This window comes from Protopterus annectens, chromosome 14.part0 (assembly GCF_019279795.1).
Source record: "Protopterus annectens isolate FY-2018-M chromosome 14.part0, PAN1.0, whole genome shotgun sequence".
Classification (NCBI taxonomy): Eukaryota; Metazoa; Chordata; order Ceratodontiformes; family Protopteridae; genus Protopterus; species Protopterus annectens.
This window is the reverse complement of record NC_056748.1, coordinates 366,186,856-366,212,186: the sequence shown is the minus strand read 5'-3', so window position 1 is coordinate 366,212,186 and position 25,331 is coordinate 366,186,856. Positions and strand designations below refer to the sequence as shown.

General features: G+C 46.5%; 1 protein-coding gene across 3 annotated transcripts in view; it reads right to left on the bottom strand.

Annotated features, from left to right (window-relative positions):
* Positions 1-25,331, bottom strand: part of ECD (ecdysoneless cell cycle regulator) — a 984,622-nt gene that overhangs the window by 680,629 nt on the left and 278,662 nt on the right. For 2 of the 3 annotated variants that reach the window (XM_044056092.1, XM_044056094.1), the window contains one exon: positions 335-513. In XM_044056092.1, the coding sequence (XP_043912027.1) occupies positions 335-513 (179 nt within the window). The remainder of the gene's footprint in view (positions 1-334; positions 514-25,331) is intronic. The other variant, XM_044056093.1, reaches the window with a different exon arrangement.

The window sequence follows — 25,331 nt, the reverse complement described above, 5'->3', positions numbered from 1 at the left end:
CAAAAGATGATATACACAGCCAGAGCAACCTCCATTGTGCTTTAGTAACAGGATGACATCAAGATTATCTTCCACCTAACAATCCTGTTCCCTTGAAACACTTTTAGGCTTGTTAATGGCATGTCTGAGCTCTAGAAGAAAGCTACCACATTGGTTATACTGGGTAATGCTACCAAAGAAAAGTATGGCATTTTAAACAGGCCTTTTCTCTTTTCTTTAACCAGCCCCTAAGAATCTCATGTCCAACCCTATAAGAAAAAGAATATGCATGACATATACTCATACTTAAAATGTCAATATATCTATATGAATAGCCATTTAACCTCAGGCTTACTCTTTGATACGTTGTTTTACACAAGACTGGACAGATTTTGATGTCACACATTTTTCTATATGAGCAGACAATACCAGTAAAGCCTGAGAGATGGTGGGGCTACCAGCTGGAAACAATGCCAACTCTGCAGGATTTTGAGGAAGAGGAATAATGTACAATTCACCACGACAATAAAACACCTGAAATAGAAAAAACACACATTGGTAAAGCTCATTTTTTTTTACTATAGCTTAAATAGCACTTAACTGTCACAGTTGTTAACCACTAGCATGTGCTCATGACAAGTGATTCCATAAACAACCCCTAGCTACAAAAGCATGTTACTTATTAACATTTGTTAACAAGTCCAACAGAGCAGAGCCCATCTTTAGCTAATGTTCAGACAGAAAAGTTCATATCTATGATTGTGAGGTTCAGATATGCTACAATCAACTTAAACATTTTAACAAATGTACATAAGTGATAAGTTTATACCAAGAGCAGAATACAAACTAACAAGCAGTGGAGTCAGCAGCAAATAAGCCTGAATATAATACAGTCAGTATAAAAATGAAGCAGTAATAAATAAATGGTTTGCTTCACATCAAGACTAGATTCGACACAATAAGCCAAGGCAGCACAAGTATCAAGACGGATGTGTTTTATTTATTTATTTATTTACTCAAACTAAGTAAAAGGTACAGACAAGCATATGATGTTTTAAATTCAAATGTTTTCCATAGTATGAAATTAGGGAATGGATATAGTTTCTTTAAAATGTACACGTATACTTCTATAATCTCCTTGGATGTAGAGTACTTCTTGGAGAATGGATAAAGAAAAAGAAGGATAGCAGATAAAGAAAAAGAAGGATAGCAGAGGAAATAATGTATGTGACAGCAGCTGCTCAGCTACATAACCAGTTTGGTGTCCAACTTTGTTTTATGGCCTTTAAATTTCCAAGGAAATTAATGCACTTGACTGCAGAAGGAAGACTGGTCCAAAGTTTAGTCATCTTATTCCATAATTTTTGAATGCAAAAACTGAATAAGATGAAAAACATCACAGCAGGGTATACAAAAATGTCCATATCATCTGATTTCTAACTGCACAGACTGAATTTGTCTGCTTACAAAAGTACAAGGCTGCCTAAAATTATGAAGTGATAAACAGTCGTCTAAATTCAAGCCAGTATAGTTTCTGAAGCAAGATACAGTGGTGGGATGAGTTATAGATGTTGGTTACAAAAATTAGAAGTTATGTACCTACCATAACGTTCCATGTTAGTTGTCTTCTCTCGTCTTCTTTCTTGCTGGATGGGTTCGGAGCCGATCCTCGGCTCTGACTCGGCACTTGCTTTAGCTTAGGAACTCCTTTTACCAGCTCGAGGCAACCCTATATCCCATGATGCAAGGCGGAACTACCTCAGATCTCGTTTGGTAGCTAACCTACCATGCTAAAGACTATCCTAACATAATTAGGAACACAAGTTCCTAATAGAAGTCCTCATATGAAGGCTCCGGAGGAAACAACCTAATAGGAACTCTTCAAGATCTGTCCAGGCCAGGGGAAGGAGGGAGGGGCGCAGAAAGAAGGCGAGAAGACAACTAACATGGAGCGTTATGGTAGGTACATAACTTCTAAATGTTAAGTTGTCAATCTCGCCTTCATTCTTGCTGGATGGGACAGCGTCCTAGCACCTGTATCCCGGTGGCTCAATGGAACAGACTCTTGAGAACTGTGGAACCAAAACTGGCCCTATCTCTGGAGGCCAAGTCCAACTTGTAATGAGAGACAAAGGTATGGGCGTGGCCCAAGTAGCTGCTGCACAAATGGTATCAATGGGTAGTCTATCCTGAAAAGCTGCAGAAGTGGATAGACTCCTGGTTGAGTGTGCTTTTGGCTTAGAAGATAGCTGTTTGCCTCTGAGAGAGTACACATAGGAAATAGTGGAAGTCAACCATCTGGATAAGGTCACTTTAGATACTGGAAGACCTATCCTGTTTTCTGCATAGGAGACAAATAATTGGTCCGATTTTCTGAATTGTTTAGTTCTATGCAAATAGTACCTGAGCTGACGATGGACATCCAAAAAATGCAGTTTCTGTTCAGCTCTGTCAGAATAGTTTGGGAAAAAGACTGGTAGGTCTATAGATTGGTTAATGTTGGTTTGAGATACGACTTTGGGGAGAAAGGAAGGGTTAGTTCTTAATGATACCCTGTCCTTATGAAAACCAAATAAGGGAACGAATGCAGAGAGCTTGAATCTCGGAAACCCTTCTTGCAGAAGTGACAGCCAGTAAAAATATAGTTTTCAGGTCAATAACTTCAAAGAACATGAAGCAGGCGGTTCGAAGGAGGTAGTATCAAGGATGCCAACATTAAGTTTAGATCCCATTGCGGAGGAGGATGCTTTATAGGTGGTTTTAGGAGGAAAACTCCTCTCAGAAAGGCCTTGCATAACCTATGAGACATAATGTTATTGTCATGCAGGCCAACATGATACTTGGAAATAGCAGCCAGTTGTACTTTGACTGTAGATGACGAGGATCCTGAATGAAAAACCTCCGCCAGGAAATCTAAAACCGAATGTACAGGAGCAGTAAAGGGGTCAATATTTCTGGAATTCGCCCAAATAGAAAAACGTCGCCACTAGCTAGCATAAACAGTCCTAGTGGACGACTTCAAGGAAGACACTAAAATGTCTCTGACTGAGTCCGAAATCATCGGTAGCCTGGCTAGGGTAGGAAGTGGAGCAACCAAGCAGTGAGGTTGAGAGAATGAATGGCCCGGTGCTGCTGACCCGATTGGTGGATCAAGAGATCCGGAACTGGGTCCAGATGCCAGGCCTGCACCAGAAGGTGACGATGCAGAGACGGAAACCAAATTTGTCGAGGCCAATATGGGGCAATGAGGATCAACTTGGCTCTCAAAACGGTGGCTTTCTGAATGACTTGTGGAATCAAGGGAAAAGGAGGAAAAGCGTACAGAAGTCCCCAGGGCCAATCCTGGGTTAGAGAGTCTCTCAGGGGTTGGCCTGGAAGGGGAAAGAGAGTGAAGAAATCGGGGTACTTGTTGTTTTGAGGAGTAGCAAAAAGATCGCAACAAGGAGTGCCCCACTTCAGAAAAATCTGATCCACTACAGATTGATTGAGAGACCACTCGTGAGGCATCAGAATGGATCTGCTCAGCCTGTCCGCTAATAGGTTGGACCTGCCGGGGATGTGCGTTGCTATCAGAAACCGCTGAGAAGAGCTCGCCCATTGCCAAAGTCTGAGAGCTTCTCGACATAACGGATAGGACGTGGTCCCGCCCTGTTTGTTGATGTACCAGACTACGGACATGTTGTCCGTCTGTACTGCAATAGTCCCCGTGGGAAGAAAGTCGTTGAGGGCTTGCAACGTTAAAACACTGCTCTCATCTCCAGGACATTTATGTGCAGATGGTATTCTATGGGTTGCCACGTCCCGTGGACCATCCTGCCCTGATAATGCCCCCCCCACCCGATCAGAGAGGCATCCGTAGTGACTGTGGCAACTGGAGGAGGGGGAATAAAGGGTCGGCCCTGATGAAGAAGAGGGGAAGATATCCACCAGTTCAGATGAGCTCGGCATGACTGTGTTACCAAGACCTCGTGCCTCATCGGGAGACTGTGGTATGACCACTGCGTGAATAGCATCCACTGCAGAAGACGCATGTGGAAGCGAGCCAGTGGTAGAAGAACAATGGCCGCAGCCATGAGACCTAGAACCTTCAGTATAAATCTGGCTTTGATCTTATTGCTTTGCAATAGAAGCCGAACAAATTTTTGGATGTCCAGAATTCTTTGATCTGTTAGTCTGGCTAACATTTTGACGGTGTTTAATTCTGCGCCTATAAAGGTGATAGATTGGCAAGGCAGCAGAGAAGATTTTTCGAAATTTACTGAAATTCCCAAACTCCTGCAAAGCTGTAGAGTGTAGTCTCTGGACTGAAGAAGCTGACACTTGGTGGTGGCGGAGAGGAGCCAGTCGTCCAAATAGGGAAACACCTGGAATCCTTGGCGTCTCAGATGAGCTGTGACCACTGCCATGCATTTGGTAAACACTCTGGGGGCTGAAGTGAGGCCAAAGGGCAGTGCTCTGAATTGGTAATGACTGGTCCCTAGCCGGCGGAGAAACCTTCAGGGCGTCTGTGAATCTTTATGTGATAGTACGCATCCTGAAGGTCTATAGAGCACATCCAGTTGTCCTTGCCCAGAAAGGGCAGAATGGACTGAAGCGTGACCATCCGAATCTTGCCTTCTTGACAAATCTGTTTAGATTGCTCAGGTCTAATATTGGTCTCCAATCTCCCGTCCTTTTGGGGACCAAAAGAATCTCGAGTAGGCCGGATCCTACCTGGTCTGCCGGCACAGTCTGGACGGCTCTTTTCTAGGAGCTTTGAAACCTCCTGTTCTGCCAAATCCCTTTGACCGGGTGAGATGTCTGGAAGGGATTGTAGAGGTCTGAAACCTTTGAAGGGATTTTGTAACCCTCGGATATGATCGACTGTACCCACATCTCTTGAGATAGGGATTGCCAGGCTACTGGGTACAGCGAAATCCTTCCCCCGACTGCCTCCAAGGGTGGACAGTCGGGCAACACCTCAGGGATGCTGAAAGGGCTTCTCAGGAAGAGACTCCCTGTTGCCCTGGTTCTGAGGACCCCCCCTGCCTCTAGGGCGGCGTCTATTATTGTTACCCCCTCTGCCTCTGGGGGTAAACTGACCACGTGTGTCCGGTGTAGCTCCTTGGGCTTTACGGAACCACATCTTCCCCCCTTCTGACCCTTGGGGTATGGTCTAGAAGGAGTGGAAAACTGGACTCCAACGGCAGAAAGAGTTTTACCGTCCTGCTCACACCTGGTCAAGGTATCCTTCACCTGAGGTCCGAACAAAGCCGAACCATCAAAGGGGGTATTAGTGAAGGACGCCTTAAAGGGGTCCGCAAAATTACAAAGCCGCATCCAGGCTTGGCGTCTAAGAGCAACTCCTGTGCCTGCGGCCCTGCTCGCTCCATCGGCCGCATAGGATATGAGCCACATGGAAGAGTTAGATATGGAATTCAGGATTGCAAGCTGCGAGGCAATCTTTTCCTGAGCCCCAGCAGCAGAAGGATCCTGGACTACTTCTCCCAGTTCCTTGAGAACATCTCGTTGAAGCCTGGTGAAGTGACAAAGATAATTCAGCGAACGCATAGCAAAGGTCGCTGAAGAAAACATCCGCTTTCCATACCTGACCATGGTCCTAGAATCCTTGTTAGGAGGATGGACAGGTACTGAAGGATCCGCCAGTTCCTTCTTAGTGGCCGCCACCACCATAGCATCCACAGAGACACCCTTGGAAAGGAACTGTTTGTTCGAAGGGGCCGTGATGAATTTGGATGGTCTCCTGGGGACAGGTTCCACAGAATCTGGAGCCGCGCCTTCGAGCCACTACCTGCATCAGTGGGTCGAAGGCGGAGACACCAGGAGGTGGAGGGTCGGATCCAAAGCCTCCAGGTATACCGACTCATCCTTGGAGGGGTCAATGGAGGCCAATTCCCCTCTGTTTGAGGAGCTCAAGGATGTCTGAAAAGGAGACATCCTCAGAGGGGATCGTGGGGAACCCTCCGACTCATCTAAGTCGGTATCAGATGTAGTAGACTCAGGGGAGTCTGTGTGTTTCCTCTTACGTCCTCTTCCGAGGGGGTTCCCCTCCAGATCAAGAGAAACCTCGGAAGAGGAGGAAATTCCCAATGGGGAAACCTGGGGCGATGGATCCCTGGGCCTGAGAGCAAGAGGCTGGCAAGAGGCGTCTGCAGGCACTGATGAGGGAGGAGCTAGAGGGATGGACCGTTGACCAGGCTCAGAGGCCAGGCACTCCTCATCACCTCAAGGCTCCCCTCCCCGGGAGGCGGAATATCCCGCTCGAGGAAACAGAAATGCCGGCTCCACTGAGAGGGAAGGCTCGAGGCCGATGTCGGCCGAGCTTACCAAAGCGAAGCCCGAGAGGGAGGCGGGGTCGGACAAGGGTCCGATGCCACTAGCCCCTCGGAGCCGACAAGGGAAACCCGGCGACCGGATCCCTCCAAGGAAGGTCTCAAGGAGGAGATCGGAGCCGAGGATGACGGAGCCGAAGGATGTATCGGCTCCGCACCGAAACAGTCGCTGTCCCGAAGCTCCGGCTCCGAACTGCGATGTCAAGTCGGAGGAGGAAGTTCAACGGGTGACGCTATACGCGACCTCTGATCAGACAGGCTATGGAGCATTTAGGCCAGTGCCTGAGACTTCAACAGCCTGCTTACCACCCTCTCCAAGTCGTGGTCAGACAGCCTGGAAGATCTCGAAGATCGGCTCCGATGGCTCGCTCCGACAAAAGAGGAGACCCGGAGCCAAGTGGATACTCAGTAACGGAAGGGACCGAGATCTCTTCCGGGACGGAGCCATCGGAGCAGTCCCCTGAACTCCAGATGGAGCCGAAGGTTTCTCGGCTCCGATGCTGGATAAAGTGTCGGCTCCAGCCGGAGCTGACAAGGCTATAGTAGATAAGGTAACGGAGCCAGCGGCGAACCCACTACCTTCGAGGCAGATACGCCGGTTCCAGCCGGGCGATCTCGGCTCGACGGGCGGAGCCACCGGAGGAGGCTTAGATACTGAAGCCTGAGCCTTGGTGGCTTAGAAGGTTTCCCAGACCCTGCCTTCAGGGAGAACCTTCTGGCTTAAGTAAGCCACAGAGGATAAGTTTGTTCCTCCTTTCCTGCAGGACTCTCTGGCTAAAGGAGTGACACAAAGCACAGGAGTCCTGCAGGTGCAAAGGCCCCAGGCAATAAACACAAGAAGTGTGACCGTCTGTCAGAGACATTTTCTGACAGCACGAGTCACACTTCTTGAAGCCTGAGACCTTGCCTTCCCTAGACATATCCTAGGTGGAAGAAACACAGACAAACCCCAACAAACACACAAATTAATCCCCTACACACAACACACAGGAAGGGATTAACAACTGGGGTTTAAGGCCTAACTAAAACTTTTACACTAAGGCTTAAAAGAAGTTATAAAAGTTTGAAAAACAAGGGAATAGGGTGGGCTGTAATCACTACAGACTACACTATGACTAAAAAAGGGGAAATAAAAATATTAACTAAGCTTCTCTTTCTTTTACAAGAAATTCACTTACCTCTGCTGGTAAAGGAGACCTCTTTCGCTAAGCGGCAAACGAGATCTGAGGTAGTTCCACCTTGCATCATGGGATATAGGGTTGCCTCGAGCTGGTAAAAGGAGTTCCTAAGCTAAAGCAAGTGCCGAGTCGGAGCCGAGGATCGGCTCCGAACCCATCCAGCAAGAATGAAGGCGAGATTGACAACTTAACATCTGCAATGCAGTTACATGCCTCCTCATATTCTGACAGAACAGTTGCTGAAATATTAATGATGGTAGACACATACCGACTTGGTAATACATCTGTTCTGATCACTTTGGTGCAGGAACGGTGAGCATGTCTAGTTTATCAAATTTTTTTTTAGCTATGGGACCTATTCATACATTAAACTTTAGCTCATTATCTGCTATGACACCTACATATTTGGCTGAGGTAATGGGCTCTGTATGGTGCTATCTGCTGCTTATATTTTATATTGAACAGTCACTGGTGCTATGTGAAAATGAAAACACTTTGGTTTTCTTAACATTCAAATGAAGACCGGCAGGTTTGATACAGAAGTGGGTCCAAGTGAAGCTGCTTTGCAGTAGATTACTTATTTTACTAGGAGGTTTGGGCTTCACAGAACACAGTGGAGCCATATGCATTTTTTAAATAAGACTGACTGCAGTAACAATACAGGACTTAATTAATAAAATGCACAAGGAAATGATGTGGCCTGACCTCCATGATATCAATATTCAGACAGACTTATTTACAACTTCCGTTTAGAATGGAATATGTAAATCATTGATAACTAGCCTTAAACCTATATACCCAAATAAAACCTTTTAAAAAGTTAGACAATGAAAGTTATGTATTATTTTAACAATAGATCCATGCTGTCTATTTCTGTCTGGCATAACCTGTGGGTTATTGGATCTGTCTCAGATCTGATGATAGCAGATTCTCAAGACTTCAGTTCAACAAGCTCCACCCCCTCTACCCATAACCCCCTCCCACACATTTCTAGAACTGCCTTTCTGTTTTTGTTTGCACCTTCTCCATGTACGAAACACTCACGATGCAGACCTAGAGAGGAAAAAGGCTGAAAGGCCAAGAATCTAAAGAATGAAAGCGGGCTTCCCAGTTGATCATCTCTGAGGTAACAGACTAGCCCAAAAAGGTGGGGGCAAGTGGAGGGGGTTGCTACATTGAATACATAACTGTTATATCCAATGTTGTCTTTTTGTGTCTGGGTTCAACCTGTGGGACAAGAGCCCCCAGCCACGTAATACCCTAGGAAGGTTTCATGGAAGGATATTGTGCAATACGGTTGAACCAAATGATGCCCTGGACCTAGATTGGCTATACACTTTGTAGTGTGAAACAAAAGTGAGATAGCCCACCCAAGCTGCAACTCCACTAATGTCATCCAAACCAGCTCAGAAGAAAAAAAATTGCAGAATTATTTGAAATGCAATAATTTCTCCTTCAAACCACACCCAAATGAATCAAAAAGCCATTTGGACAAAGTAACCTTAGAAACAGGAACACCCAACTGGATATTTTCTATGAGCCTTGTTCTATCCACACAGAACCTCAGTTGCCTATGAAAGTCAAGGCAATGCAGCACATATTCCCCATTAGAAAATGTGGGGAAAAAGACTGGCAAATGAATGGACCGATTCAAATTATTTTCCAATATCACCTTAGGTGAAAAGGTAGGATCCTGTCTGAGGGACACTATCTTGGTGAAAAATGAAATAAGGAGGAACAGCAGAGAGGGCTTGTAACTCTGAGATATGCTTGGCAAAAGTAATGGCCACCAAAAACAAAGGGAGGCAAAGCCAACATATGAAGTACAAATGTCAGTTTCCAGGGTGTAACAGGGTTTCACACTGTAGGACATATTAGTAAAGTCCCTTTAAGAAAAGCCTTAGAGATCTTCAGGGCAGCCAATGGCATATTATCTCTAATGATGTGGAAATCAGAAATAGCCATCAACTGCATTTTAACTGTGGAGTAGCTAGACCCAGAGTTAAACAAGTCTGCCAGAAAGCCCAGGATAGCCTCCAGGGGTGCCAAAAAGGGATCCAGATACTTAGATACTGCCCATAAGGAAAAGCATTTCCACCTGTTAACATACACCTTACGAGTAGACAACTTCTGAGAAGATGTAATGATGTGGACAACATGGTCTGAAAGCTTGGGATTCCTGGCCATCAAGGGAATCAAAGAAACCAAGTGGTTAACTTGAAAGTTCGAAGGTTGGGCGGATCCAAGCCCACTGGGTGAGAGATGAGATCTGGAATGGGATCCAGTACCCAAACAGGATACCTTAGTTGAGGTCAAGGGAAGGGGATTCACACCTGGCAAGGCTAAAAGGAAGCAATGAGCATTACACTCACTCTGCAATGGGCTGCTTTCTGAAGAAACTTTATTATCAGTAGGGTCGGATGGTAAGCATACACAAGACCTATGTGCCAAGCATACAGGACATCGTCCCTTGGTGATTGTCCCTGAGGAGGAACTAAGGTATAATAGCTGCTGCACTTGCTGATGGACAGGGAAGCAAACAAGTTGTGACACAGAGTGCCCCAGTACTGAAAACTCTGAATGGCAACCCTTGGATTCAGGGACCAATCATGAGACAGAAGAATGTTCCTGATCAAAGTGTCTGCTAAGATTTTGGATTTCCCCCAGGATGTGCAATGCAGTCAGAAACTGTTGAGTTGAAAATGCCCACTGCCAGACCCTTATGGCCACCCGACAAAGAGGGCAAGGCTGGGTCCCCCCCCGCTTTGTTCAGATACCATCTCACTGAAAATCATACCCTTGAGGAGAACATCCTGAAAAGCCTGCAACACAAGGAGGACTACCATCATTCATCCTCATCTCCAAGACAATGATCTGAAAGTTGGCTTCCGTCACACACAGGTCCCCTAGAATGTCCTCTCTTTGAAATACCCCTCACAACCCTGCAGGGAGGTGCCCATCATGACCATAGCCTGAGGAGGGAGAAGAACAAATGGTTTCCAGGTGGACACTAGGGGCAGCTCTAACCACCAGTTGATTTGATCTCAACAAACTCATATCAGGTTAATAGGTGTTTACTAGGCTAACAACCACAAGAACCTTTTTAAGCCTAGACGTGCACCCCAAATCTCTTGACAAGTTCTGGTACCCTTGATAAGTGTAAGCGGGACTTTGGGAGATGAAACATTTACAAGCAGGGGCCTAGGAGATGAACCATTTACAGGTTGCCTGTATCCATTAGAGCAGCGGTCTCCAACCTTTTTTTGCACCAAGGACCAGTTTCATGTAAGACAATTTTCCAAGGACCAGTCATCGCGCATGCATAAAAATAAAACATAATAAATACAACTCACCATAACACAGAATCAATGGGAGCCCTGAGCTTGTTTCCCTGCAATGAGATGGTCCCCATCTGCTCCGTAATTTTGGTTTGGTTGCTGTCATTGCAGAAAACCCCACTTAACAAAGATAGGATTTTGGAAATGGAAGCAGGGTTTTCAGTGCTTATTCTAGCAACTTTCTAAGTTTATAAGTTCAATATTTAAAATCTGTCCCTATTACTTGTGGCTCTGTCCAGAGTTACTGTACGAGAGGTTGAGAGGTATGCAAACCTAATGAAAACCTTTTTTCTGAATCTAGCAACTTTCTAAGTTTATAAGAGCAATAATTAAAATCTGTCCGTACTATTTGTGGCTCGCTCTGTTCAGATTTAGTATGCAAGAGGTATGCAAACCTCTTAACTGATGCTGCTGCTGCCAGGGATTGCTCTCACTCTTCAGTCTCTCTCTCTCTCTGTCTCTCATGCATACACACAAACACATAGGGCCGGATTCCCGAAGGCTTGCACGGAGTCTAAGAGTAGTGTAAGACTCCATGCAGCCTTTGCGATCCAGGAACAGCCCAAAGTCCGTGTAAGAGACAAGCTAAAACGGCTCTTACACGGTGGCGTGGATAATCACCTCACTTGCAGCCGAATAGCATGCAAATGAGGATGATTAGCGATCCAGGAAGCCCAGAACAGCCCGTGTAAGAGCCATTTTAGCTGCAGAAATGTACTCAGTTGACAACTGAGTACGTTTCTGCAAAAACTGCAATGGAGTCATGTCAGCTCCAAATAAAGGGTGCATGTGCGTCAGGCAACATGTCAATGGCGAAATATGTGGCCATTGGCAAAGTAACCTGATGCAAATGTATTAAAAATATAATTTTTTTTTCGGCGATTGCCGATGTTTAAACCCAGCGCAGCCCCGCGCAAACGGGCTGCGCTATATAAAACATAAAAACGAAGGTTTTAAACCTACAAATGTAGGTTTTATGCAATACATGGAATGTCAATGCAGGGACCAGCAGACCAAAACCTACATGGCCACCGTGTAGTGGTTGCTAAGGGAGGAAGCTGAGTCTAAGACATGTAACTAAGCATTAGTAGGCAATCTGATGCAAATGAGTGTAAGGATACTGAATTCCACTGTCACATAGCAAATGAGCACAGTCTGAGTAGTGTAAGAGTTACAGAAGGGGGAGGAACAGAGTAGGAGATAGGTGACATCATAGGGGGGAATGGTCGAAAGAAATGCAGTTCATTGGAGGTCAGAGTTACATGACAGATGTCAGACAGATATCATGGAAAGAGGTGTGCCACTAACTAAGCATGAGAAAGTCAAGAAATGGAAGGTGTACACTGTTGCCTACACAAAAGTTTCTTGCTGGATGTGTATGCACACGTGTGCGCCATGACGCGCGAATAAGGCAGTGTCTTGGCATGTAAGGCAGACTGAGCATGTGGGAGCGTGTTGGGAGATGTTTAACACTGTTTGCGCGGGCGTGCATGCGTTTTAATCCGAATAAGCAGATTCTGAACTGTGTAAGCATGTGTGCGCACGTGTAAGCCACTGTGAGCGTGTTTCTGCTGGTTTACACACGGCTCCACCCTGAGGAAACAGAAAGGAAAAAGGAAGCAACAGATTTAGTAGGAAGTTAGCAGGGAATACTTCTGGAGCTAGCAGGTGAAAACAATTAGATGCAGGCAATTACACAGGCAGAATAGTAGCCCAGCCCAGCACTTAAAACTCTGCAAACAGCAGTGCAGGATGTTTCTCTCAAGAGACACTGCAAGACAGAGTTAAGTTATCAGAAGTGAAAACTGAAAAAAGCTGAACTCAGAGCAGAAATGTTAGGGGCTGCCATAGCTGTCATAATGAGACATAGGCGACTTGCTGAGGGTGGTGACAATGCAGATGGTGCCAGACAACCCACAGTGAGGAGACGGAGAAGAGTGTACAGGCCCAGGGTCACCTACCATGGGTTACATGAGCTGGAGATAGTAGAGCGCTATAGAGTGGACAGAGACCTCCTGCAGCAAATAGTGGAGCTGTGCAGGCCGCGCCTCACACACAGAACCAACAGAGGGGAACCCAACCCAGTGGAAACCAAGGTATGTGTTGGCCTAAGAATACTAGCAACAGGTACCTTCCAGAGACCAACTGGTGATATGACGGGGATATCACAGGCATCAGCCTCCAGGGTACTGCACCAGTTCCTGGATGCCATGTCAGCACATGTCGGTGATCATGTATATTTCCCCAATGCCCGTGAGGTACTGGCCAGCAATAAGCTTCTCTTCCAGCAAATAGCGGAACACCCTGAGGTAATGGGTGCAATAGACTGCACGCACATACGCATCAAAGCACCAGCCGGTGAGCGGGGTAGGGCATACATCAACCGCAAGGGCTTCCCCTCCATCAACTGCCAGGTCGTGTGTGATGCCCAGGACATAATAATGAATGTGTGCGCTGGCTGTCCTGGGAGCTACCATGATTCCCACATCTGGCATTTGACACAGCTGTACCAGACATTTGCCAATGGGGACATCCCGCATGGACACCTAGTGGGGGATGCAGGTTATACACTGGAGCCGTGGCTGATGACACCCATCAGAAACGCACACACACCTGAACAGGAACGCCATAATGAGGCACACGCACAAACACGTAATGTAATAGAGCGTGTGTTTGGGCTGCTCAAGTCATGGTTCAGGTGTCTGGACACATCTGGTGGAGCCTTGCAGTACACACCAACTACATGTACCCAAATTGTCATGGTATGTGCTATGCTACATAATATGATCTTGCGAAAACAGCTGTAGCAGGACCAGCATAGGGCCGGGCCAAACAGCCCCCCACCATTGCCAAGGCCATCACAGGCAGAGCATGACTCGGAGGAGGAACAACCTGAGCCTGCCCCAGTAGGCAGAAGGAGGCGTGCCCAGTATGCCCTGGCCTTGGCAAAGAGGCAACACATAGCACATACACTGGCTCAGTAGGAACTCTGGGAATGATACCCCTCTCTGACTCACTCATATTGTAACAGGGATGCCTAACATGACACAACCTGCTCTCAAACATGTACAGGGAAGTGTAATATGCGCAACCGACATAGGCAGCCCTGCAGCACCACCTGAGGCATGAATGCTATGTGTTAAGTAATGTAACTAAAAGAAAAAACTAAGCCAGCAACCAGTGGGCCATGATATAATAAGTAGTTTATTAAAAACTACTGAAACTAAGTAATGTAACACCATGTACTATATGCACACCTGAGGACCCTGACTAACATCCTACCCTCACCAAGCATCATGCCACAACATGACAATGAGATGATCAAGTGCAATAATTGACGGAAGTATCGCAGTTAGTCAAAGGGGATCCAATGTGTGCCAGTCTGGGATGACATGCTGAGCATGACATGACGCACCACCTGCTAGGACTGACGTGCACCTATCAGTGCAGGCCGTATAGATACTGGCAAAGGCTGTTGTTACCCACAGTGTGCCCTGAATAGGTAAGGCTCAAAACACAAACCTATCTCCATAGGTATCAGAAGGGATAAGAATAAGATAAGGGATAAGTCGAAACAGCAAGATGCATGCAGTCTAAACTCACCCAGTATGGAGAATGTTGATATCTGCGCTGTAACAGAAAACTGAGCTAAGGCTCATAACAGCACCCTAACACTACCAGGTTACACCTCATACTGTGCTGTATAGCCTCAAAACATGGAACAAGCTACAAAAGGAGGGTGACTAGCAAGAATTGTCAAGGATAACCACACCCCCATGTTGGTATCACAACAAAAAGCAGCATGGACTAGCCATGGTCAAGTAACAGTGGCTAAAACTGCCCCCCAGTTTATAGCCTGCTACAGACTACTGTCCCAACACCAGGAACTGCACCTGGCCTATATGCTGGAATACATGAATATATCAAGTCCTCCAAACCAAATTATATTGGGTGACTGAAAATACCCAGACATAAACTGGGAGCATTATACTAGCTCCAACAGTGTAGGACAAAAGTTCATAGAATCCATAAACCAAAAGGCCCAGAAACAACGTACCACTCCCACAAGAGGGGTAAGCATACTGGATGTGATAATCAGCAACATGGGTACTGGATGGCAAGATGAGAAGTGTATTGCTCACTGGTAAAACCAGACCATAGAGTAATCACACTGGATATACAAACCCTGACCACAGTCCCTGGCCAGAAAACCACAGTGGAAAACATGTGTTAAGCAATATTTGCACTCCTCCAAACTGATGTGGAATCCATTAAAGGTCCTGTGCAGGTGCAAAATATGGGCCACACCTCAGAACCTGTAATACAGCCATTCCATGAACACTGCCAGGAATGCTTGGATTATGCAATCCTAAATTAAAACAAGACACAATGCCATACACGCAGGAATCTGGCATGGTGGACACCAGCCATAACCAAACCATGCAAGAGAATGAGGAAGCTACTACATGATAGAGCAAACATAAACAATGAAGTAATCACTGATCAGTAGTATGGCAATAAAATCTGTCCACACATACAATCCACTAAGGCCAGCCACAACAAGTTGAATCTGTGAATCCTGAGGCAATGTTACACCTGCCCTAAGTACACAGACAACCCCCAACTCCACCCAAGAAATACAAATATATGTGAGAGGTGCAATCATCTATCCAAACTGGAGGCTGAGCTCCCTCAACTCAGTATTCCCAAAACTAGTCAGGAGGAGAAGGTAACCACACACACCACAAACACAGTCCCACATAGACCTATCACAACTGCAAACCAAACACAAACACAGAAAAACATTCCCAGAGGCACAAATTACAAACACAGCACACCAACAGAGGCCTCTACAGCAGACACCCAATCAAACAACCTCCAAACATAGCACATGCAACACATAGTACACAAAGATGGTGTGCCAAACAGTCACAGGCCAGAAGGAGAAACAACATGCCTGATACAGTTGTAATAGGTGACTCCATAGTCAAACACACTGCTGTCCCGCACACCAGACTGAACAAGGGAAAGGGTACAGTAAGCTGCCTGTAGGCTGCCACAATACGCCACATAACAGAAGTATGCAGGTCACTCCAAAGCAAGTAGAAATATGATGCAGTCATAGTCCATGCTGGTGTGAATGACCTGAGATGTACCTCCCTAGACTACATGAAGAGACATAGATGAGCTCTCTGATTATGTAGTCCAGGCCAGTATGACACTCACCGTTTGCAGCATCCTACCCTTACCAAGAATAATGCCACACTACAAACATGGAATGATCAGTCATAGCAAGTGGCACACTTACTGGTGTCATTCCAAGGGGATCCAATGTCTGTCTGCTTGGGATGTCATGCTTGACAAGCCACGCAGCTGTTCTTGGGATGGCTTGCACCTGTTACCCTGGCGTCTGAATATTGGATAAGGCCTTTGCCACCTCCATAGAGCCTTTTGTAGGCAAGGCTGAAAAGACTGACCCACCACCCTAGAAAACATAAATGGAAAGAAACATAAGGGAAATGCTGACCAATGCCAGATGTGTAAACCCCAATATGCATGCTCCCAAGGCCATCCCAAGTATGGAGAACATCGATGTCTGTGCAGTGACAGAAACCTGCTGCAAGCCTCCTGACAGCACACCAGCACTACCAGGTTATACCACGTATCATGTGTCATGGCCCCAAAACCTGGAACAAAACATAAAAGGAGGGTGAGTATCCATAGTCAGCACAGACACCCATACGTCCAGGTAACTGACAATGCACAAGGCATTGGAGTCCACCCATGTGCAACTAACTGTAGGCAAGACTGCGGTACAGTCTGTAGCATGCTACAGACCACACTCTCACACACAGGAACCCCCACCCAGCCGTCCTGAAGACACTGGACAGTATGAATGTCCCACCAAATATCAAACAAGGAACCACAAATTACCACATAGGTGGTAAACCATTATGTATGGAAGGAGTAACCAGGGGCCTAGGGACACAAGTGGACAGTAACCTGTTATGTGACACCCACATTGCCAATGTGGCTAGGAAGACTGTCAACATTTGACACCGTATCAGGAAAGGATTCACATCTACGTCAACAGAGGTCATTGTGCCCCTATACTGTTCTCTAATCACACCCACAATCTAGTACAATGCCTCATATGGGATTTACCTTACCTGACACCTGCAGCAGTTAGAAAGACCTCAAAGGTACCTCACCAAGAGGATAAAGGGTCTCAAATATATGTCATATGCTGCCTGGCTGTAGACACCCCAGCTGAATGCAGTCACATACTGCCTACACAGAGGCATTGCATGCCTGTTGTAGAAGGCCATGCCCAACACAGGAGTAATGGACATGCTCCACCCCAGAAAACTCAAATCCATTGGAGCTGTGAGAGTGAGAGATGTCAACCTCAACAAATAATGAAAAAGGATGTGCTGGTGGGACAGATACATAATCCAGAGGCTCCCCACACCCTGGACCAGAATCCCACTCCATGTTAGGCAGAGCCTCTCACTGACACTCTTCAACAGGAATCTTGCCAAGTGGATGGATGATTGTAGAGTTACACTGGGGGTCTTCACTGTGTCATGTTCAGACAGAGGCACAGCAAAGCAAATCATAAATGGCCATAATATTCACATAGCAAGGGGTGGCAAAAGCCACACACACTCTGGCTAGGCTAACAAATGCCCTAGGGTGGATAGCCTAGTATGAACCTATGAACCTATGAAGATACAAATTGTACAGGACACTAAGGATAATCCCAAGGCTTTCACAACTGATGGTAGGAACCATGTTGGGAATTCACAGATATGCCCTGAATCACACAAATATCACAAACACACACACATATTGCCAAAATACATCCTGACAGGTGCAGTGCAACCCCCCCCCCCAATGCAGAATATCTATCCCAGCAGACTGCTGGCATGATGACATTGCAGATGCTGAGGTAACAGCCAACATCTACAAAGCAAAACACACAGCAGCAATGGTATGAGATGGTGTCCTGGGCTTAGTGCAACATGGACTCCAAGATGAATGGAATGCCAAACCACACTACTGCTCAATGTCAGCCTTACCACAGAATATGTACCCAAAGAGCAGTGTACAACAACAGTGGTCCTTCTCAACAAAGGTGTTGCCTGAATGGATACTGAAAACTACTACCCCAGAATCCTGAGAAGCTCGGTCTGCACAGCTATGGAAAGGATCAGCATGTACCACAGACAAAGATATTGGGGACCTACTGACACCAGACCCTACCCAGTGTGGCTTTCTGAAGTGCAGATCCTGCCCCTAAACATGTTTGACTCAATTGAAACAGTCATTAAGGTCATTGATGAGGGCAATGTGGTCCACACAGCGTAGCTGGACCTTGCAAAGGCTTCTATACAATACCCTATGTGTTCATTATAGATAAGCTCACCAGCTTAAATATAAACCCCCATGTCAGTAGAGGGGTTGCAAACCAGACCAAGGACAGGACAGACATGGTCAGACATGCTGCAGCCATGTCAGACTACAAACCAGATATAACTGGCATCCCACAAGGCTTGGTCCTGGGATCTCCCTTGTCTGGTATATATGTCCCATAGGTACAGGCAAACATGGAAGGACTGTGTCCGAACATGTTTGCAGAGGACTACAAACTGCTCACCACATATGATCCACCAGCTGACACAAGCATCCCACAAAAGGGGCACATAGAAACAGACAACTGGTGCCATAGCCATGTCAGCAAGCTAATTGCAGAAACGTGTATAGTCAACCCCTGTGGATATATAGTAAGTGCCCACCAATTACCACATAGGTGTTAACCCATTATGTAGTTAACATGTAATGAGAGACCTGGGGACACAAGGTGATAGATATCCTGCAGTGGACAAACATGTGCTGTAGTGTTTACAGAAACATACCATATACCCACCTAATCATGAAGGTTGTCAGATCTAGATAAGGGGAGGTCATTGTGGCTCTGCAGTCATCCTTTATCAGCGGTACAACTGACTACAATAGCCCCTGTGGGATGTACCTCAGCAGACACCTCCATCAACCGTAAAGTCCCCAACAGTACCTCACCAGGAGTATCAAAGAGCTTGCACAGATGCCATGTGTTGCATGTGTTGCTGGTATCAATAAACATGCTGCACCTTGTACAATCTGAATGGCAGTGAGCTATGCACATGAGAGACCTGAACCCCAGCACTGACTTACATAGGACAAGCTGTACTGCATGATCCATAACACAGAAGCCCCCCCACCCATGAGTGAACCCCCAGTACAGGCTACCCATAGAGTCACTTATCAATCTTCCTCAATAGGAATCTTGATGAGTGGATGGGAGATGGTAGCTTTATCCTGGGTATCACTGTCATGTCACAGGTAGACAGAGGCACAGTATACTAACCATGACATATGTCATGGCAAACTCCACTTACAATGTGTGTTGAAGGACAAACACACTCTCCAACTAGCATTAGACATGGACTAGGGCACATCGCTAGTGTTTGCAAATGTACACCTATGTTGTGGAATACACTACCAATGGTGGACAAGCCTGGTTTAAGTAGTTCATATCTGAACAGAATGCAACATGGTCAGATGTACACAACTGGCCCCTAACCATGCTGTTGTGCCCACTATCGAAATGTAAAGCAGTGATAGCACTAAAGCCCAAGATACTGTCCACCACAGTCAAAGTACTACCAGTACACTATACAGTACTACAGTGTTAGGTCAGTGTGAAAGGATGTTGACAACTGTATGCAAAGTATCCCATGCAAACACTGCAGGCACAGTATAATCCTGTTGTGTTCACACACAAAGCAGTTGTACAGTAACTACACAACATGACACACAACACACAACCATAAACGGGTGATATTTGTTGAAGTTCACGCTCATCCACAAATGTGGTGGGCTGCAGAGTCCAACATATGGAATGCTCACACTGGGCATGCTAACACTTTGATAAATGAGACATATGTCAGACAACATGCCATGGGAAGGCTGAACTGGGCATGCTCACACACTTAGGCCAAATCTCAGTTTAGCAGTTGGACACACATATCTGGTATTTTTATGTGTTATTCCAGGAACCAACCACATTACAGCAGTCTGCCCAGTGCACACAGTTAAATGACTACAGAGACATACGTGATATAGTGGATCCCTCCCATATGCAAACATCTTCCACAGATGCACAAGTTGTTCATACAAACAGGGAATGCTATGGCAATAAAGATGTGCAAACACTCTATCAGCAACAAATAATGTGCATTTGACAATTAAACATATGGGTGTAGAGGTCAACACTAGGCTGTTTGCCCTAGGGAATGACAGCTTAGCCAGAGTGTGCTTGGTGTCTGCCTCCCCACAGGATGCACATTCCCCTTTCTAAACACCGATGATGTCAGCACCCTATAAGTACAGCAGGAGAAAAGAAACTTCTCAGTAATGCGAATAGCGCGCTCTGCTAATGCGTCCATCACAAGTGTCATAACATAGTTAGGTAGGGGTTTGAATCCTACAAATGCTCAGTGTGTGTGTGTGTGTGTGTGTGTGTGTGTGTGTATAAGTCTGTGGGAGAGAAATGTCCCTTTTGGCAACTAGGAAAACACAGTACAGGATGCACATTCCCCTTTCTAAACACCGATGATGTCAGCACTCTATAAGTACAGCAGGAGAAGAGAAACCTCCCAGTAATGCGAATAGTGCGCTCTGCTAATGCGTCCGTCTCAAGTGTCATAACATAGTTAGGTAGGGGTTTGAATCCTGCAAATGCTCAGTGTGTGTGTGTGTGTGTGTGTGTGTGTGTGTGTGCGAGTGGGGTTGGTGTGTGTGTGTAAGTCTGTGGGAGAGAAATGTCCCTTTTGGCAACTGGGAAACACACTACAGAATGCACATTCCCCTTTCTAAACACCGATGATGTCAGCACTCTATAAGTACAGCAGGAGAAGAGAAACCTCCCAGTAATGCGAATAGCGCGCTCTGCTAATGCGTCCATCTCAAGTGTCATAACATAGTTAGGTAGGGGTTTAAATCCTGCGAATGGCAAGTGTGTGTGTTTGTCTGAGGGGGGTTAGTGTGTGTGAGGGAAATGTCCCTTTTGGCAACTAGGAGAACAGACTACAGGATGCACATTCCCCTTTCTAAACACTGATGATGTCAGCACCCTATAAGTACAGCAAGAGAAGGAAACCTCCCAGTAATGCGAATAGCACACTCTGCTAATGTGTCCATCTCGAGTGTCATAACATAGTCAGATAGGGGTTTGAATCCTGCAATTGGCAAGTGTGTGTGTTTTTGGCTGAGGGGGGTTAGTGTGTGTGAGGACAATGTCCCTTTGGCAACTAGGTGAACAGACTACAGGATGCACATTCCCTTTCTAAACACTGTTCAGCTGAAGGCCATGGCTCTGGCACAAGTTGTCTGTTTCTATAATGCCCCTTTGGAAGATGCTTGTGTCGGCTGGAGAGTCGATTATGGTGGCCAGTTCGCAGTCATCTGCATATTTGGTCAGCCACAGTCCGTCCGTGTTGGCCTGCACCTCCAATAAATATATACCAAACAAGAGAGGTCCCAGGACTGAGCCTTGTGGGACACAACTTCGTAACTGGTTTGGAGTCTGGCATGGCTCCAGCAATGCTAACCATGTGGGTTCTGTCCTTGAGCCACTGTGCAATCCATCTAGTGACATAGGGGCTTATATTTAAGCTGGTGAGCTTCTCTAGAATGCCCAAGTGGGGTATTGTTGTGAAGGCTTTTGCAAGGTCCAGGTAGGATGTGTGAACCACCTTCCCCTCGTCAATGGCCTTGGTGACTGTTTCAAAGAAATCAACCAGGTTAAACCTGGTAGTGCTGGTGTGCTCTCAGTAGCCCTGAACCAGGCATCTGTTACTGCACAGATATCGATGTTCTCCATGCCAAGGAGTGTTTTGGTTGCATGCATCTGGAGGTCTAGACTTCTGGCGTTGGGTAGCATTACTCTTAGTTTCTTATCCCTTGTGATACCTATGAAGGTGGGTTTGTCATTTGAGCCTTGCCTAACATAGGCACTATGGGGGTAGCAAGAGCCTTTGCCAATATCTGAAAGCCCAGGGGTGACAGGTGCAGGCCATCCCTAGCGAAGCAGGTAGTTCAACAGAAGATGAATATGTGAAGGTGTAGTGCCTGTGATTAGTTAGCAGTAGCATATATGACTGCACACGTGGACACATGCCAGGTAAGTCATATGCACTGTGTCACAGGCAATATACATGTGAACACGACAAACAGTGACATCCTGTCAAGTGGGACATGGACATACATATAGTAAGCTATGCAGATGGCACTAGGAGTCCACAGAAGCTCTATAACTATGCATTGCATGTGTGATCAGTATTCCAGGGTAATTGCAAGCAAACATGCATGCAAACAAAGCTACAGTAAACAGGGCTGCATGTAGTCCATTGTACTACAAACAAGCTGTACCAGTTCCAGTAGGTAACACTGCAAATATGCAGGCACTATGCACATGTACATGGAAATACACGGGTCAGATGGCTAGGGTCCAGTCTCAGTGCACACAAGCGCACAAACCATGTACTGTCAGGATATACAATAACTGGATGGAAACCCATGTGCTCATACCTGCAGTAATACACATGTCAAATAACAGACACTGAGCCTTCACTCAGTGGTTCCATACTTAGTAAGATGTATGCTACCTGGCCTGCCACCACAGTATCCCTGACATATATGGGGACTCTCCCTCCTGTGACAGTTAGTTATGTGTGTTGGGGCTGTCTAGCATGGTATGAGATGTGAGCATGCAGTGCTAGGGTGCTCCTGTGTGTCCTGTACCAGTCGTGTAGTACTGCACACATATCAACATCCTCAAACATCTGCATTGCAGAGTCCAGTGTGGGCAACATGCCAATTGCAATTTACATGTCCATCATTGTGTATTACTACATTCATTACCTTATCCCCTGTGCTACCTATGTATGTAGCCTTCTGTTGACATCATTACCACCAGTATGCCAACATGTGCAGATGATACACTATGGTACTTACCATGGGTGTAGACAACAGGACATGACAATCACACACTTACTGCATCAGGCATGCTGTGATATACCCACAATTAATTCAGCACACAGTACTGTTAACAACATGATACTATTACTACACATCTATGTGGTCACCCTGTGCATCAGCAACATGTTAACCTGTACCTGCACAGTTATTACAGATTGCAGGAGGTGGCACAGTTTCATCATATGCACAGGGTGTGAACTTGGTATGCCTGAGTCAGTCACCGATACCACCAATTGACATGTATGTGTATGTGTGTTGGTGAGGGACAGCAGTAGAAGGTGGGGCAATGTTGATGCAGTGTGTGCGTGTATGCGGTAGCCCTAGGTGTTGTCAATTTGCATGTGTGTATGGATGCACACAGTTCCACCTCATGGCTGCCATATACTGGTGTTTGTGGACAGCCAAAGACTGTACCTGCCAGGTCATACAGATCAGTGTCTCTGGCCATGGACACGGTACCTGTGCCTTGCAGGGGTGCTACGGACCGTATCCAGTACCAACCCAGACTAGGTACTGTCATCAGAAGCAGGTGTTCGTTGACTGGACACAGATCCCTGTCAGGCCTGGCCAGAGCCACGTGCACGTGGTCTCCTGGGGCGGTCTGATGACAGCACAGACCCAGCATTGTATACACATACTAACATTGCTGGGGCTGCTGTTGGCACTACGGGGGTGGCCGCGGCCCTGTTGTCCGCGACGACTGCCAGCTGCTGCTGTTGCTGGCATACGGCCACGTCGATGCCTCAACCGCCCACCATCGCCCTGGCCCATGGACATGTAGTTGTGGAACCGGTCTAATATGACCCCACAACGTCGGTCATGGCTGTGCGATATGCTGTCAGCTCCCTCAGACCCCGTCTGGTGTACCGTTCCATACGTGACTGTGCCTGCATGACAGCCCGAAACATAGCTGAGGTTGTAAGACCTCTGTGGGCACGTCTGACAGGGGCAGTACGCCCACGGATGCTTCCACGAGAACCCCTGGACATCTGTCTGTGTGGTACCATCTCTGGGCCATGCCCATGACTGCTGTGTGGGGAGGCATATGCCACAGCTACCACATTACCCTGGTCAATGCCCACTGTATGCTGTCCATCACCTAGGGACATTGGTGACAAAGGGTGTATTGGCAGGATAACTGTGCGCATTGATGGGGTCGACAGCTGTGTACTGTCAATCGGCTGACCAATGGCGGACCCTGGCATACTTTCCTGTGCCATTACACAGATGTCATCACTATCAGTACCCACGGCACCTGATTCAGGTTCCCTGCTACATGACACCAGAGCAGCAATAGAACCTGTGGGAGGGAAACAGGAAACACAGTTTACAATGTCTACACATTACCAGTGATGCACACATGCACACGTGCACAGGTGCACACATGCACACGTGCACAGGTGCACACAGTTTCACACAATTGTACAGTACTCAGTATGCGTGATATCAACACACAGACATAGACACACCTACATGCATACAAAGAGCACTACTAAGTGAGCCAAATAGTACTATTACTATCAACACTATTACAGGAATTGTTAATACACACTCACCAGCATGGATAGGCTGCATTGCTGTTATACCAGAGGGTCCTGCAGATGTGAAGAAACTAATGTCAGTGGGCACAACTGTGCCATTGTTACTGAGTATGATACAGGTCAGTAGTACAACAGTCGCCTTTCACAGGTCAGCTGCTAATATTGAGGATATCACACTTGCACATTAAATACTATGGTGACAGCTACAAACCAAGGACACACCTCACACATGCATTAACTACCAGTGTACAGAACAGTCAACTATACATATGGCATATTACCTGCACGTTCACTGTCTTGCTGCTGCGTGGCTCCAGCCTCCATCATAATGCATGTCTGCTGCTGCTGTTGTTGCTGGTGGACTGGAGCCACTACACTCATGAGTAGTCCCTCCAGTCTGGTCAGTGGGGGATGTGTAGCCACCCCACCACCTGTGGCGACCTGTTGCCTGTGGATATCAGACACACGCTGACGGACATGTATGATTAAATCACTGCAGTGATGTCGTACCTGCTCATATTTCCTATTATGCGTGCCTATGTCATTTACCCGACGGACAAGGTCTTGTCACAGTGCAGCCCTCTCCTGCTGATTCTGGCTGGTGCAGGAAAAGAGTATTGCATAATCCCGCACCAGGCTCTGGTGTATCTCCTCATCCTCAGCTGTGGAGTAGGTGGGATTCAGGTGGGCCATGTACCTGAGAAAGAAAATAACCTGGTATCAGCAATATATGTCAGCAGAATTTGGCACCACGTTACACATGCTACTCGACTGTTATGATACAACATATCTCACATATGTAGCATCTGTCTGTCTATTGGTGGATACACATGTAGATGGCCAGGTATCAGTGCTCAGCCAGCAACTGTGCAACAGTAC